At 53.0% G+C, this 17,309-nt stretch overlaps 1 protein-coding gene across 1 annotated transcript; it reads left to right on the top strand.

Annotated features, from left to right (window-relative positions):
- Nucleotides 1-328: 328 nt before the first annotated feature.
- On the top strand, nucleotides 329-3,701 carry ZNF703 (zinc finger protein 703). Its single transcript, XM_029938057.1, has 2 exons — nucleotides 329-797; nucleotides 1,829-3,701. The coding sequence occupies exons 1-2, from the start codon at nucleotides 555-557 to the stop codon at nucleotides 3,359-3,361; spliced, it is 1,776 nt and encodes a 591-aa protein (XP_029793917.1). The 5' UTR covers nucleotides 329-554; the 3' UTR covers nucleotides 3,362-3,701.
- Nucleotides 3,702-17,309: the final 13,608 nt, after the last annotated feature.

The following is a 17,309-nucleotide window of genomic DNA, read 5'->3' on the forward strand; positions in this document are numbered from 1 at the left end:
CTGACCCGGCCAGCACCACCCCCCTGGCAGTGTGAAGAGAGAGGAAAGAGACAAGAAAGCCGGCGAAGGATAGGGCGCGGAGCCCAGGGTCCCGGAGGAGTCTCGCCCTCTATGGGACCCCGGGGCAAGGGCGGCCCAGCCGGGAGGAGGGGAGGAGTACTTCGGGAGGTAAAGGCCGAGGCGGCGGCTGCGCGCGGGCGAGGCTCCTTTAAGGCTCTCCCCTCCCACCAGCGGCGCCGGCCTCCGCCCGCCGCTCTCCCCGCCCCGGGGTCCGGGCGAGAGCTGCGATTGGGCGGGCGCGGCGATCCCTTTGAAGTGTGGCTGCCGATCGCGGCTATTTGACGTGCGGCTCTGGGAAGGCGAAGGTTTTTGTGTTGCTCGCCGGGGCTAGTGGCGGCAGCGGCGGCTGCGGCGGCGTCGGTGGAGGAGGGGTGGAGGCGCAGCGACTGCTGCACCGCGCTCGACGCTGCGGAGCGAGCCCACCCGCCCCGGGAGCTCGCCTCCCCGGTGCTCCCCCTCCCTCCCCGCCCCCCCAGTGGCGCTGCCTCCTCCAAATGAGCGATTCGCCCGCTGGATCTAACCCAAGGACACCCGAAAGCAGCGGCAGCGGCAGCGGCGGCGGCGGGAAGAGGCCGGCGGTGCCGGCGGCGGTGTCCCTCTTGCCCCCGGCGGACCCCCTGCGCCAGGCGAACCGGCTCCCAATCAGGGTCCTGAAGATGCTGAGCGCTCACACCGGCCACCTCCTGCACCCGGAGTACCTGCAGCCGCTGTCCTCCACCCCCGTCAGCCCCATTGAGGTCAGTCTCCTGGTCGCTGCCCGCCCAGCGCCGGCCCCATTCCGCCCAACACTGCCGGGCCCACGGCCCTACTCCCTGCGCCCTGGGGCTCGATGCGACGCCCAGGTCCGGCCACGCCGGCAGACGGGGTGAGGAGGGACCGAGGGAACAGGGATCGGAGTCTACCCGGTTCTCCCCAGGCTTCTCCGTGGAAGGTTTCGCCTTCCACACTCGCCTTTAGGAGCTACGTGTTTTCTCTTGGATCAGGTTTGCTCTTGGAGTCTCCACTGGGTCCTTTACTTTTCCTCTAGCACCCAGTTTTCAGTCTAGGATGATCTGTGCCTTTCTTGCCACTCCCTCGCCCCCGCGCCAACACACACACACACACACACACACACACACACACACACACACACACACCCTGGTCTGATGTCTTTGGATCCGGATCGCCCCCGTCCCACTCCTCCTCTGTCCCATCCGGTTAGAGCGCACTACGCCCAGGCACTCCCGATCCCAGGTCTTTCTTCCTCCCACTTCCCTTGGGTGCCCTCCCCGGGAGGGAGGGGCTACTAGGAGAGCGCCAACGGCCACCCCTAGCTTCAGAAGGCGCTTCTCCCGGCTCCTACCTCGCGGCGCCACCGCCAGAAACCCGTCCCAAGCGAAGTTCCCCAAACTGAAGGAATAAGTTTTTTCCTGGGCACTGACTGAGGGGGGGTGGGGGAAATGGACGGTAGGGGGCGAGTCACAGCCCCTCCCCCAACCCCGATTCCACAGCAGTCACCTGCTCCCACGGAGGCCTCTGGTGAACCACTTCCACTGCCCCATTCCCCCGGGTGGAGCGAGGGATCCCACCCTGGGCTCTGCGTGCGCAGTTCTGCGCAGCTGCCCCGCCCCGCCCGGCCCTCGCACTCAGACCCTCTCCCCGGGCCTTCCCGCCCTGTCGCGCCGCAGCCGGGCCCTCCTCGCCCACCCAGCTCCCCAGGCACACCGCTAACTCCGTCAGTTTCCTGGTCTCACCCCCTTCTCCCTCCCCTTGTCGCTGTCTCCCACAGCTGGACGCCAAGAAGAGTCCATTGGCGCTGCTGGCCCAGACTTGCTCACAGATCGGCAAGCCGGACCCGCCGCCCTCGTCCAAGCTCAACTCGGTAGCGGCGGCGGCCAACGGGCTGGGAGGGGAGAAGGACCCTGGCCGCTCCGCCACGGGTGCCGCCTCCGCGTCTGCGGCCCTCAAGCAGCTGGGGGACTCCCCGGCCGAGGACAAGTCCAGCTTCAAGCCCTACTCCAAGGGCTCCGGCGGCGGCGATTCCCGCAAAGACAGCGGCTCCTCCTCCGTGTCCTCCACCTCTTCTTCATCTTCCTTGTCCCCGGGAGACAAGGCGGGCTTCAGGGTTCCCAGCGCTGCCTGCACGCCCTTTCCCCCGCATGGAGCGCCGGTCTCTGCGTCGTCGTCTTCGTCCTCGCCCGGTGGCTCCCGGGGCGGCTCCCCACACCACTCTGACTGCAAGAACGGCGGCGGGGGTGGCGCCGGGGAGCTGGACAAGAAAGACCAGGAGCCCAAGCCCAGCCCGGAGGCTGCGGCTGTGAGCCGTGGCAGCGGTGGGGAGCCCGGCGCACACGCGGGTGGTGCGGAGGCTGGGTCCTCTGGGCGCAAGTCCGAGCCGCCCTCGGCACTCGTAGGGGCTGGCCACGTGGCGCCGGTGTCACCCTACAAACCGGGCCACTCAGTGTTCCCGCTGCCACCCTCCAGCATCGGCTATCACGGCTCTATCGTGGGCGCCTACGCCGGCTACCCGTCTCAGTTCGTGCCTGGCCTGGATCCCAGCAAGTCTGGCCTCGTGGGAGGCCAGCTGTCGGGGGGCTTGGGCCTGCCACCCGGCAAGCCCCCCAGCTCCAGCCCGCTCACCGGGGCCTCCCCGCCCTCCTTCCTGCAGGGATTATGCCGCGACCCCTACTGCCTGGGAGGTTACCACAGCGCCTCGCACCTCGGTGGTTCCAGCTGCTCCACTTGCAGTGCGCACGACCCCACCGGGCCCAGCCTGAAGGCCGGGGGCTACCCGCTGGTGTACCCCGGGCACCCGCTCCAGCCCTCTGCGCTCTCCTCCAGCGCCGCTCAGGCCGCGCTCCCCGGCCACCCTCTCTACACCTACGGCTTCATGCTGCAGAACGAACCGCTGCCGCACAGCTGCAACTGGGTCGCGGCCAGCGGGCCGTGTGACAAGCGCTTCGCCACCTCGGAGGAGCTGCTCAGCCACCTACGGACTCACACGGCCCTGCCGGGAGCAGAGAAACTTCTGGCCGCCTACCCCGGGGCTTCCAGCCTGGGCAGCGCCGCCGCGGCCGCCGCAGCCGCCGCCTCCTGCCATCTGCACCTCCCCCCGCCCACCGCCCCGGGCAGCCCCGGGTCGCTGTCTTTGCGGAGTCCACACACTTTGGGGCTAAGCCGGTACCACCCCTATGGCAAGAGCCACTTATCCACAGCCGGGGGCCTGGCCGTGCCGTCCCTCCCCACAGCCGGACCCTACTACTCACCGTATGCGCTGTACGGACAGAGACTAGCTTCAGCCTCCGCACTCGGATACCAGTAACTACAGCTCTTGCTCCCACCCAACCCTCCTCTCCTTTCCCCCTCTGCCTCCCTTCCCCCGGCCGCCTCGCCGCTGCAACCTCCACTACTGCTTGTCCCTGCAGGGATTCCCCGCCCAGACCCTCCCTACCGGACTGTGTATTTATTTACTATAATGTTAGCTTACAAGCTGGGAATATAAGTGCATTAACGGCCCACACGAGTCAATGGTATGCAAAAAGTCTGTGTTCCCCAAATAATAATATTAATCACACAAATAACTACATGTTCCCCGCCCCTCTTCCTTTCTTTTATTCTTTTTCCTTTTTCTTAGATGTGTCTTTTTCCTTTTTTTTTTTTTTTTTTTTGATTGGTTTGGTTTTAAGGGGAGGAGGGAGAGTTGGGGTTCTGGGGTTCTTCTATTTGTTTTCCCTTCGTGGGGAGTTTCTTGCATGCTTCCTAACCGTTAAAACAACATTTCTCCCTTCTCTTTTCCCCTTGTTCCCCTTCAGTTCTTCTTGTTTGAGGTTCTGTTTTATCCTTTGTACAAGTAACAGAGAGGAGATATTTTTTGTAACACGTTTGGGGGGTCCAGGGATGCATCTTAGTGGCAAGAGGTCTTGTGTTCTGTTGACCCAGAACTCTGCTCTGTGATTCCTCCCCAAAGCCCTCTCCTCCTGGGGTCCTTGGTCTGCACCCTGGCCCCCCAAATTAGAGCCTTGCTCCTCTGTCTTGCTCTGAGCACAGAGAGCCGTGACCCCACCAGCAGGCTCCACCCTGAAAGAGAGGCCCTAGTGGCCTCTGACAGCCTTTCTACCTTCAAGACTCTTCATGGCCCCAAACACCCAGTAGTCACACTGCCTGCTGGTGGGGGACCGGTAGGGCTAGTCTTACTCAATCGAAAGTCCTAGAAGGCCCTGCTGGTGTAAAACTTTGCTCTTTATATTTTGCAAAGTGCATTTATAGTCTTGTTTTTCTCTCCATCGTTGGGACCCCTCTCCTGGTAGGGGTAGGGCCAGTGATTGTTGCTAGATCCCTCCAAAGCAGACCAGTGGCAATATCAGAGGGCAGTAGAGCCTTGTTAGTTCCATTGGGGGACAGTTGGGGAGGCGGGGAGTACATGGATCACATCCCCATCACCCCCTTCCCGGGCCTGACCCAACAGAATCCCCAATGTTGGCCATGGGCTCCCTCAGTGACTGGGATTGAAGACTCGGCCCCTGGGTCTTCTCCCCACACCTACCCTCCCCCCGATCTTAGGCAGCAGTGTGGGGGCTGTGGGGCCTGTTGGGGATGAATAGAGCTCTCCCTTGGTAAGACTTATTTTGTTAATAAATGGAATACTTGGCTATATTCACACCGTGCTGTGTTTCTCTCTTGCCTCACCCACTGTCCTGCTACCAGACACCTAAGCAGATGTCCTTCTTTTATTCTTGGTTAAACACCTTATGGTTTCCTTCTGAAATTTCCGTTCAAGGATGTTTCATGCCTTTCTTCAAGAAAGGGGGAGGGGGAAAACATCAAAACTTATGGCCAACGCATTACAAATAACATAAAATCGCCTTTATGGGTTTTGTTTCTCCCAGTTGGTTATTTAGCTCCCAGGGTCGCTTCAGAGTCCCTGACATTTCCTAGGACAGGGTGAAGGGAGTGTGTAAATGCGGTTTTTCACCTGGGCCTAGATTCCAGGTAGAAGGGGCTGAGCAGGGAACCTGGACGCAGGGCTCAGACTCGGCAGCAACGTCCCCAGAGCCCGTAGGTATGCAAAGTCGACGTGCCTCTTGCGCCACCTAGTGGCATAAAGAGGTGACTGGCGCCAGCCCCGACAACACCTTAAGGCCTTCCCACTGGAAATGCGAATGATTTCCTCTTCTTGACTGCCTTTTCTACACCTTGAAACCAAATGCACCTACTGACATGGGTGCCTTGCAAAGCTTGGGGGCTTCCCAAGGCCAGGGCTGGGTTGCCGACTCTAGTCATTTGCACCTCCCTCCAGAGACTTCTCTGGACGGGTTTCAGTTTTGCAGAGAAGACGGTGTTTACTCAGGACTTTAAAGCCACTCTCTGTTCCTGTTGTCTTGGGCTTATACTTTTGACACTGGCTTGGGCATCTCCAGGCAAGCGATGTCCCTATGCCAGGATGGTGGGGCCAGGGTCGGGCACCTGCCCACTGCGCCGGAATTCTGCGAGGCCAGAGGAGAGGACGGACAGCCTTCACCTCTACGTCTACCCTGGGCAGTGACCAGCCAAGGCCACTGGCTCCAGGGCTCTGGGCCTGCTGCTCTTGGACATGCCCGACCACCTGTTGGGCGCACTTCAAAGTGGTCTGCCTCGCCCCCTCCTGGCAACTCTCCTCTGCTTTGGCCCCGTGCTGCTTTGGAGATCTGCTATTGAGCTGCTGTTTTGCTTTGCTCTGTAAGGATTGTGACTTAACTGGGCGGTTCATGCTCCGCAAGCTTCCTGCCTCTGAAACGATCCTCCGATCCTCCGTAGACCCGAGGTCAAGGGCGGAAGGGGGGTGTGGGAGGGATGCCCTCTCTGTTGGCGGCACCGTTTGAGAAAACCCCACACCCCGCTAGAGACTCCCACCGGAGGGGCGGGGGAGAGGCTTCCAAACCCAGCGCCATGCTCTCGGGGACTTAACAAAGCCACTATATCTTTGTTTCTGGCCAAAATTCCTTCTTCAGTTGAGAGAACTTCAGGCTTCTTCTGTAGAAAATGTCAGTGCTGGCCCCCAAAAGAACTTAGGTGTGTCGCAGGGGAAGGGACCTTGGTTGTTGGTGTCTGAGGGCAAGTCAGGGAGAGACCGACCGGGCTGCAGAAGTTGCCTTGGGACCGATTCAGGGCCTTCCTGGGAAATCGTCATTATCAGAGTTCTCAAAGTTCAAACTGGCCAGAATTTTTAAATGACTTGAAATGTAGGGACTTGCTTTGTTTTTCTTTCTCTCTGTTGTTTTGTCTGCTCCTGGTAATTTCCCATCTTCCTTTCCTCTCAAGTCCTCTTTCCTTCAGATATCTTTTGGTTTGGTTTTGTTGTTGTTTTTAATGCCTGCTAAAACTGCTGGAAATGGCTCCCCCTGCAGGAAGACTTAAGCTTTTCTCTTTTCTTAAACTTCAAGGGCTTCAGACCTCCCTAGCTAAGGACCACAGCGCTCCTCTTGTTGGGAAAGAGAAAGGAATAGACTGTCTCCAATAATGAACTCTCTGTATAGCAAAAGTCACGTTTCTGGAGCTGCTTGGGTTGCCCATGAGCTTAGAAACACCCCAGACTATTGAGTTTCCCCCAGAAAATGTATTTGTGGCCTTTGCAGACCGGGAAGGATGCCCTGTGCCTAGTTGGAATGGGCTGCCTGCAACTACCCTTGTGACATCAAAGGGCAAGCATTGTGGTCTGGAGTGTCCCAGTTCTCACCCTGAAATGTCAGCCCTTCCCGCCATAAATGGGTGCCAGTTCCTAAGAAATGTGGCTGTTTTAATTAGCTGGTGGGGAGTTGGTTACTTTGAATAGCTAAATTCTCATTAAACAAAGTTGCTGTTTTAATAGAGGTAATACTCCCCACCAACTGCTTCCTTGCATAATTAATTCATCCAGCCACTCTTTTCTTTGGGAATCACCTCCACCTTCTATGTCTCCACCTCCTTCTCTTCCTAGCCCTCCTCCTAGTCTTCCTAATCTCTCCCAGGCCCCAGAAATGGGGCCTGTGTTCCCAAGGCACTAGGAAGGTTGGAAGCACAGAGCTGGAACTTGAGACACTGGATGTTCCTGGCCCCAGGTCAGATTTTCACACCTCTTGCCTGGTTATTTTTGTGGCCTCATGGGCAGTGGAGGGAGGAAGGGAGGCAGAGAGGGAAGGGCAAGGCTCATGCTCAGATACAGGTTTGACACGAACAGAAGTGCATGGTGTTAGGTTTTCAACTTGCCAGTCATCCCCACCGCTGACCCACCTCCTTAGAACTGGGGAGCCCGAGTGGGAGGTGTGGGGCCCTTCCTTAGGCAGCCATAACAGCCTTGCCCTACCCGGCGTGTGTGACGTGTCTCTCGATATATGAGCTAACTCCTGCGTGATGTATGTCTGGGTTACCGTGGAATTCGTCTTGTAATAATCCTGAGGCTCTGTACTTTATTAATCATTCTGTAGGGGAAGCTGCACTCCAGTTTTCTGTTTGATTTGATTTCATTCATCCTGTCTTTTTGCAAAATAGGTGGTTGAGTGCATCCGATAATGTATGGTTTAATTTGGAGCACTATGGGTTTGAATTACCATTTTCATAATGTGCTGTGCATTAATGTGTTACATCATTTATAGAGAGGAATGTGCTGGGTTCCAAAGTTTCTCCTGAGAGCCAAAGTCACCTAAAGGAAGCAGAGCCAGATCACATAGACCCATCTTCTTACCTGGCTGCCAGAGAAACTCCTGCCACCCCAGCCCGGGTTAAATCTGCCGGAGCTCATCAAACCCAACATGAGGCTTTTGTGTTTCACATAATGCAAGGGGGTGTCCAGGTTTGGGGGGAACTTGCACATGGCTGCCGGAGCCGTCGGTGGCAGCACAAAGCTCCCTCTCATTATTGCATAACAACGGCTTTGCAGCCGACCCGGTTTGAGGAGACCTCCAGTGCATGGCTCTCTGTAGACCCTAATCCCGGCCCTCCCTCCCCGATGGCTGTAATAACACCAGCTGTCTGTTACTCAAACTCTGACTGAGGAGGAAAAAGCACTGATTATCCAAATACAGTCATTAAAGGGGAAATGTGTTTTTAGGACTGTCAGAGTGATTAATGAGGGCTAGCCGTCTTTGCAAATGCACTTGTTTAGTCTAACTGGCAGCTTCTATTTTCCTATTGATTTATTGCAGCCGTTGCCGGGCCTTGGTGTGTGCGGAGTCAGGGCAGTTCACAACTGCGCCCTGTTTAAACAGGAAAAGCATGTACCATTTTGTCCGGCAGGGAGGGAACAGCCTAAAGTCTCTCCCTTCAGTGCCGTCTCCAGGGGCCCAGACCAACAAAGGAGACATTAAAAACCTGCAGCCTGGAGAGGGAAGGAAGCTGCCTCCCCTTGGTTGTCCCTGGTCACTCCGTTCCAAGGTCAGTGGAGACACACAGGGCCCCTGGACAAAGCCTGTCCTATTGTGACACTCAGCATGCCCACATTTTCTCCTCCGGTCCCCCCAAAACAGCTGTCAGCCACTGGGTCCAAGTACAGGAAAGGCATCCAGCAGAGAGGAAGGGTGGCAGAGGCCAGAAACTGAGAACTCAAGCATCCTCCTTCCCAACACACACACACACACACACACACACACACACACACACACACACACACACCTCTGCCTGGGTCCCAGGAGTGGGAACAAGGCCAGGGGCTTTGCAGGAAATTGATGGAGCTCAACAGTTGATTTCAACTTTTAAAAAGAGGTAGCGGGACCACAAAAGTGATATCTACTTCTTTCCACGTGACAACGTAATATGTTTACAAATGATGCCTCTGATGACAAAAATAGGGGAATGGATAGCGTGAAACTCGCAGGCTGGTATTTGGGGATTCATACTTCGAGGCCATCAGTCATCAAAGGAAAGAGAATTTACAGAATTGCTGCTTATGTGCCGAGCACCATGCTGGATGCTGTAAGACACAAGGAGAAAACTCAGACAAAATTCTTATCTGATTTAGTTGGGGCAGACAAGACACACCATGAGACAGGGAGCAAGATAGCATTACATATAAGTGCACTTATGCTGATCTAATAATGTGCTCAACCATACTGTGCAGACAGTGCAGAGTAGGACAGGATGTAATAAGGTGCTAATTGGTGAGATCAGATGGGTGGCCTGTAGGAGCCGGAGGAGGAGACCCCTGCGGCAAATGTAGGGGACTTTGCGGTAGAAGCTCCGATCTGTTGGGAGGCTCCCCAGTTCCGTGGAGGCCCATCCTTTTTCTGAAGGCTGAAGATGGGTGAGGCCTTCATTCCATAGTGATAAGACAGCTGGAACCCTGAGCCGTCATTTCCATTTCTAAAGCAGATGAAGGAACAGACTTTGCCAACACTGTGTACAGCACATCCACTCCTTTCTCCCTAACCAACTCACACCTGCCAGAGAACATTCGAGGCACAGAAATGGTTTGTAGGTCTTCCTAACGGAAGTGCCTTCCCAAGTTTTCCCAGGGTGCTGGTATATCCCCAGCATTATTAGCACTTCCTGAAACAGGAAAGGCTGCCCCTGGATTTGGATCACAGATGAACTGGGAAAACTTTCTCTTAAGAGAAAAGAAGTTGAACCTACTGGCTGAGAGAGAATGAAGCAACCGTATTTTATAAACTTCAACATGGAGACAAAAATATAAGTACACTTTCGGGTGCTTTAGGACTGCCCTGCTAATCCTGGATGGTCTAGTCACTGCATATCTGGTAGAAAGAGTATAGACATGGGAGCCAGAAAATGGGGATTTTCTTCTAGTTCTGAAACTTAATTGCTGTGTGACTTTGAGCAAGTCACTTAATCTCTGAGTCTATTTCTCTATTTGTTTTTTTATGTTTTTTATTTATTTTTGAGAGACAGAGAGAGACAGTGCAAGCAGGAGAGGGTCAGAGAGAAAGAGGGAGACAGAATCTGCAGCAGGCTCCAGGCTCTGAGCTGTCAGCACAGAGCCCGATGCGGGGCTTGAACCCATGAACAGTAAGATCATGACCTGAGCCGAAGATGGATGTTTAACCAACTGAGCCACCCAGGCACACCTATTTTTCTATTTCTGAAATGAAGCTATTGGGCCCTCTAATTTTGAAGCCCTTTCTAATGGAATATTCTATGAGTTTATAAAATGTTTAAAGAGTAAAGCACTATGGAAGGTCAGAGCTGGTTAGCATGCTCGGTCACTCATCCCCACTCAAGTACAATTCTAAAGCTCCTAGCAGGACAGTGAGTGTGAAAGCTCTAGAAGAAACTTCATGACTTTACCTCAGTAATCAGGTGGAGAGGGAGAAGACAGGGAAGCATACAGCAGAAAAATACTTCAGAATTTTCACCCAGAGAAGGGACTCCAACAAAATGAATTATTAAAATACTTTTTTTTAATTTGATGAGATGCTTAGTTGGGTTTTGATGCAGGTATTTCAAAGACCGCATGGGTACTTAAGTGGGTCAGAAATTATTATTGAAAATAACGTTGAGAATCCCCTGAGGTTAAATCAAGGTCTACAAAAAGAATCACGTTTCCTAACCTGCAGCCAATTGCTTTTGGAAAATGGAACTGGCAAGAGAAGTGACGAGCAGATAAAATTCAGACCACGGAGGAGTCGGGGGGACCTTGGCTCTGAGTGGGCAGCGGGTGTCTCCACAGCTCTTTGGAACAAAAATCAAATGATCCTTCTGGAGTTTAAATCCGAGCCAGATTTTGGAATGGAAACGGTAATTTGGAAAATGTCATTGCACATTCCCTGTGTCCTATTTGCTCTTCTGGGCGTGTGTACACATGACTGTGTACATGTGTGTAGTGCGGGTTACGCACAGGTTCATAGCCAGTCCATAAGGAAATGCTCTTCCTCTTTACTTTTGACAGTTTCAAATACGGGCACAGCTAACCAAACATGCAAAAACAATACGCCAGCCCAGCTAGGGTTTCTCAGGAAACATCAGTTTGAGTGTGCCATGGCACAGTTGAATATAATGATAGGTGCTGGACGTTTAATACTTACAACAAACCTCTACTTCCCTTTATTGAGAAAACCAAGATTTCGAGGGGCTAAGCAAATGGCCAGAGGTCTCACCATTACAGAGCTGTGGCATTCTAATAGGATTCTAACACAGTTCTAATTACAAAAGTCTTTGCACTAAGCCAATAGCTTGAGACTTGATATCAAAGGGAGTCTAGATGCTACAGATGGATAGGAATCAGGGATCTGTCCTATCAGAACATTTGAGCAAGCGTGCCTGCGTGGCGTGGGGCTGTGCTAGGCACTATGTAATTCCAATAACCTCAGTCCTGCCACTCCTTTCCAAGAGCCAAAATGCTGCTAGGGGCAGTTGGTTTGACTCTGTTGGTAAACATTAACAGAGTGCCCACTACATACTGGGTACCATGGTCTTCTTTGGGACTAGAGACAGGAGAGACATGGACCTTGCCTTGAGGAGCTTACAGTCCAGTAGAAGACAGATGTGTGAGCTAAAAGGTATGATGGCCCCACAGCTCTATTCATCTTGTAGTGGTCAGTATAGGCCAGAGTATGCTGTGGTAACAAATGAACCCCAAAAGCTCAGGGCTTAACACTAGAAAGGTTTATTTCTCATTTATACTATATCTCCATCGTTGACAAAGATCTCTGTGTCAGTCAGGTTTTGAGCAGAGAAGCAAAACCAGTAATATAGTAAGGCATTTATTACTAAGCATTGCTTATGTAATTGTGGTGGCCAGCAAAGCAAGTTGAAGTCTGTAGGACAAGTAGGCAGGGAAGATCCAAGGCTGGAACTACTGGTATGGGCCCTCTGGAGTCTCTAAATTCAGGAAATGTCTAAGCCCTCTTTCAAAGGGCTTGCCTGATTAGGTCGGGCCCACCCCAATCTCCCTTTTGGTCTACTTAACATCCATTAATTAGGACCTTGAATCATGTCTGCAAAATTCCTTCACAGAAGCACCTAGATTCATGTTTGATTACATCACCGAGAACTATCGCTCAGTCTCATCAAGGTGACCTATCATCAGAAAGCATTGCAGTGTTACACATAATTTATCAGACCCACTGATTCACAGAGGAACATCCTCAGTGGTCAGAATGGGGGAAAGAACTGAAGAATCTTATACAAACAACATTTCAGGTCAAATGACATATGTCACTTCTATTCATTTGTTCATACTCCTCTGGTTAGAACTGATCACCCAGCCTCTCCTAATAGCCAAAAGCAGGACACTGACCCTCCCAGGAAGGAGGGGGTGCCATCTGGGCACTCTGACCAGCTTCCATCCTGCCCTTCCCATGCTCACTTTACACAGGAGGAAGCTGGGTTTGCGGTGTGATGAAGGCATGCGTGACTTCCCACGGCCACAGTGAGTAAGGCAGAACTCTTCTCTCCCTTCGTCCAGCTCACCTCCACCCTGCTTCCTCGGGCCTCAACAAACAGAAACTCCTTCCAAACCCACTGAGCCCTGTTTACCTGGAGAAAGTTTACACTTGAAATCACAGGAAACAGGTGCCTCCGGGGATGGAATGCTCTGGCCAGACAAGCCTGGCCTTGCCACAGTGAGGGCGGACATCTCAGAGCTAGGAGACCCTAAAGTTCAAAGAGATTTGTGACCTTCTGCATGCCTTGTAGTCCTGAGGTCTCCGCCAGGTGGCTTGCAAAGAGCCACCCCTCCGAGCATTGAGGCAGTGTATAACGAGCGCCCCTTACAAGAAGGGCACAGACCTCCCATGTATTGGATTCTAGGAGTGCTTTCATCTGTGAAACTTACAAAAAGGTTCAGGACTGACTGAAAACGATAATGATCAATGGTCACTGACCAAGAAGTGCCGTCAACAGTAGGTACGCTCATTTGAAATGAGAAAGATCTAGGCAACAGGGATCAGACACGGCTTTTTTTTCCCTTCTCTAACATTTATGGAGTGCTTGCTGTGTGCCAGGCACTGTGCTAAGCACTTTCCATACAAGACTTCATTTCATCCTGGCAGCAATTCTCTGCGGTGAGTCTATTATTGAACACTTTTTGCCTAGGGTCACAAAGCCAGTAAACAGCAGAGGCAAGATCCCTATCAAGTCTATCTGATTCCCAAGACCGATACTCCTGCCACAGAGTCTCCACATTCTGTGATGAAGCTGGTGCCCTGCACAAGAGCATCTGGCCAACCAGAGCAGGTGGGGTCTCCATGGCCACCCCATGACACCAACTTAAACATGCATCCATGTCCAAGAGGGTTTTTCTTTAAATCTCCCAATGGTTCTAAGTGGGTGGGGGCAGGATAGGCGGGGCCTTGTCAACCTCACACCCTCTCCTCTAAAGACTGCAGGTCAGAAAAGAACTTGAAATCCCTTGATCCCAGGCTCACCCCCTGAGGGTCACAGCTGAACTTTGCAGTGTCCATGTTCTTGTGGAAATACTTCTTGAGAACCTCCTGCCTGTACTAAATGCTATCAGAGGATAGAAGATGCAAAAAACACAGCCCCTCTCATCACACTGTTTAAAATCTAGTAGGGAAACCTACAAACACATGCTGATAATGTGAAACAAAGTATGACATTGACAAATGAAGGGGACTCCTAAAAAGTGTCAGGCGTTCAGAGCACTCTGAGAGCTGGAAGGATGCATTCGCTCACCCTAGTCCCCCACAGGAAGGAGAGAGGACGGTTGAGGCCAGTGGGGCCGCCCAAGCAAAGCCCAAAGCCAGAGCGTGTTGGCGGATGTCCCTCCTGCTCACACCAACCAGCTCCCGTGTGCAGGGAACAGGAAGGTAAGCATCACTTAAGGGAATCACGCTTTGGGGTCACCAGCCCAGGTGTGGGCAGGCAGTCAAAGGAGGGCAACAGCCTCATTGCAGACCGAGCACAGGAGGGCACAGAAGGAGCTGCTTCGGAGGGAAGGAAGGCTCTTTGCAAACTTCAGTTCAAGGCTTGGAGTTGAAACATGCATCTCCGACGCTGGCCGTGCTCTCCCAGCCACGGCCACCCACCCTGGGCACTCTCACTCCCAGGGCCCACCTTTCCAGCTCCAGTTCTAGGGCACCAGGGCCCAGAGCACAGAGAGGGTCTCAGGGGCCTCTCGATGGTGGCGGTGATAGGCGGGGCCTTCACGTCCATCCCCCACTTGATACTCACCTGTCCTCTCTGACCCCTTTCCCTCCCCTGGGAGAGTGTTGGCCAAAATGTTCATGGAGAGCATCCTACGTTGCACCCCTTGCTCCTCACATCACCCTCTCCTGTCCTACCCCCAATGTCGTTCCTCCCCCCAACACACACACACACACACACACTCCCTCTCACCTCCCTTCCCTCCCCCACCCCTTCCCCTCCATTTGTTTCAATGAACAGCCCCTTTTATCTATTCTGTAGGTACAAATGAAGCTGTCAAATTTGATCAGGCGCTTGATATGACAGGCCGTGGGAGTCAGGACCCCTTGAACAGAGTGGGCCTTGTCTGTCACAGCCTGCCTGACACTTCCCATAATGCCCAGACTGATGAGATTCTGAGTAGGGCCCAGCACATTTTCAACTCTATTTTGGGTGAAAACCCTTCTTGAAAGATCTTGAAAGGAGCTGGCAGTTCAGCCGCCCGGATGATTAATGAGGGTTGGCTCCGCTGGATGGATTTCTCCTGGTGCCAACGGCCATCCCCCCAACAGGCTAGAACGTGTTGCCGTTGACTTCCCCCAATGCTTCCCCCGCATGGAGACACCCCCCCAAAAAAATCCTCTCCCACCAACCCTCGGACATTCCCGCAGGCCACCCCTCACCTCTAACCGCAGTCACTCTGGCCGCGTGTCTCTCCTGTCCTCCCTTGCTGTCTGACACAGGAACAGCCCCGGCATATGGATAAAGTTAACCGTCACAGCTGAGGGAGGCCTGGCTTGGACAATCAGGGTGCACTGGACAGCTTCACAGGTTTTTGAGGGGCACAGAGGGAATGCTGAGAGGGGACCCAAAAGGACAGTGACCCCTGAGTGCCATGTCACATGCTCCAGGGGACAGGGTAGGCCTCTCCACTTTTTCTCCATGGACTTCAGGAACTCTGGGGACAGGACCCACGGTGGGGGGGAGGGGAGTCTAAATCCCCAAAGAGATAAAGCCTTCAAGTCCTTGTTTGTCCTCATCTCACTGCTTATCAGAGAGGCACAACTGACATTTTAACCAACACAATTCTTTATTGGGTAGAACCCTCCGGTGTAGGGCAGAAGGTCTAGCATCCTTGGTCTCAAGACATTGCTTATTTCCCCTACAACTCCAAACGGTCTGGAGGGGGCCAGCCCTGCTTGAGAACCACCATTAGGGTAAAGAACTGGCCCCCCCTTGCCTTGAGAATCCTCACTCATCTCTGCCTCCTTCTGCTCTCACACCCTCAAGCTCGCTCAGTGGAGAGAGCACCTTGAAGGAAGGGAAAGAAGGAAGTTCTCCTACCCACCCCCATACTAACCCTTCTCCTATGCTTGCCTCAAAATGGCCCCGCTTTAACCTCTGTATTCTTGCCTTCCTCTTCTGCTGTCCTATTTTTCCCAGCCAATTACAGCTTACCTATACTTCAGGTGAAAAAAATGTTGCCCAAAACTTCTTTGGGCTTTCCATGCTCAGAATCCTTCAGCAACAGGCCAGCGAAAGGTAGTTGGGGTTCAGAAATGTGCTGTTTCTTTTTGGAACATCCGTAGGGTTTTTTTTCAAGCCAGGCTCCAAGGTTGGGGACTCTATCCAAAGCCTTCACCCACCCATGATCTTCTGTGGAGCAAGGCTAAGCACATTCAATGGGGCCAGGCCATGAAAGAGGGTTTCCAAGAATACCAAGCCATATGTACTCTCTTCACTCCATATTTTCTTCTCTCCCTTTCCTTCTGAAAAAAAAAAAAAAAGTTGACCCACCCCCAAGCCACTGGGTAGTTGCCCAATCAGCTCTGAGATCATCCAGCCCACAGATGGACCCCGAACCATCAGTATGTTCATTCAGGACCATCTACTACACATCTATTACATGCCAGGAATTGGGCTCAACTCTGCAAGTAAAAGAGTGAGCAAAAAGACACACAGCCCCTGCCTTCCTGAAGCTTACACTAATAAGAAGAAGACAATTAAACAATTCAACGAAGGATTTTAAACTGTGGTCTCAGCAATGAAGGAAAAGCAGAGTGTTTTATGGCGCATACAGAGAGGGTGTGACAAGGAACGCTTGTTTAGAACTAAGGTCAGAGAGACCCTCTTTGGGACCATGACCGTGAAGCTGGGACCTGAAGGCTGAACATCCAGGTCAAGAAGGAAGAGTGTCTCCGGCTGGGGAACCGCACACCTGAGCATCAGCCAAATTCTCTTGTCATGGAGATCCTTATACCCTGGTAGCAGTACCTCCCTGGAAGGACAAAAGCTCAGTAACTCAGCCAGAGCCGTAGAAAAACCAGGAGGGGGAGGAGATGGGAGGAGAAGGGAAGCAAAGGGGTGTGGAGGGAGAGCACCGACCACCAGTCACCCCACAGTCCAGGGCACCACCTCGACAAGCGAGAGGGAGCCTGGAGACTGGTCTGGGTGGACAGGACCTCCCGGGAGACTTTCAGAGATGTCCTGGGGCCTTAGCTTGGGGGTTCTCCAGCTCCTGGAACTGTGATGGGGGCAGCTGCTGATGGAGACAGAAATTAAACTGACCACGACACAAATTAATGTGTAATTACAAGATTCTTGCCCAAGAGTGAAGCTTGAGGGAGACTCAGCTTTTTCTCCTCCAGAAAAATAGTATTTTAATTGAAATATTGAAACCCATAGGCCTTTATTGGCTCCCCCCCTGAGGGGCCCCACTCTAATCAAGGCCAAACCTTTAACCTAGAAATCAAGTCCTCCATGGAATGGCCCTAACACCTTTCTACCCATCCCTGCCGGAAACTTTGCAGGAGCCAAGCATGGTGACTCACTCTTTCCTAGACATCCAGCTCCTTGTTCCCCCTAAAAAGCCTATCCCCTCTCCCAAACTCACTGGTCTCATTTTTCCCCTAATCGGTTGCGGTTTCCCCTTGTTCTGAATCCCTTGAGCCCCTTATTTTATCTCTCTGATAGTATTTCTCTATGTGAGGACCATTCCTCACCCCTCACTGCACCGTAAGTTCCTTAAAGGCAGGAAGGATCTTTTACGCACACTCATGTCCCCTGTATGCCTAGGAGAGTGCCAGGCACGAGGCAGTCAATCAAGAAATGCTTGCCAAATTCCATTTAATCTGAAAAGCGCTAAAGAGCTTAAGCATTTGTCAACATCTTTAAGCTGAAGTCACTAGTTTGATGAGAGAAGAGACTCCCCCACTCCTGGA

Source organism: Suricata suricatta, chromosome 1 (genome assembly GCF_006229205.1).
Source record: "Suricata suricatta isolate VVHF042 chromosome 1, meerkat_22Aug2017_6uvM2_HiC, whole genome shotgun sequence".
Taxonomy (NCBI): Eukaryota; Metazoa; Chordata; class Mammalia; order Carnivora; family Herpestidae; genus Suricata; species Suricata suricatta.

Excerpts from the sequence above, each read along its gene's own strand:
- ZNF703 (XM_029938057.1), top strand. The coding sequence starts at position 555 with ATGAGCGATTCGCCCGCTGGATCTAACCCAAGGACACCCGAAAGCAGC. Across the intron at positions 798-1,828 it reads CCCCCGTCAGCCCCATTGAG|CTGGACGCCAAGAAGAGTCC; the intron begins GTCAGTCTCCTG and ends TGTCTCCCACAG.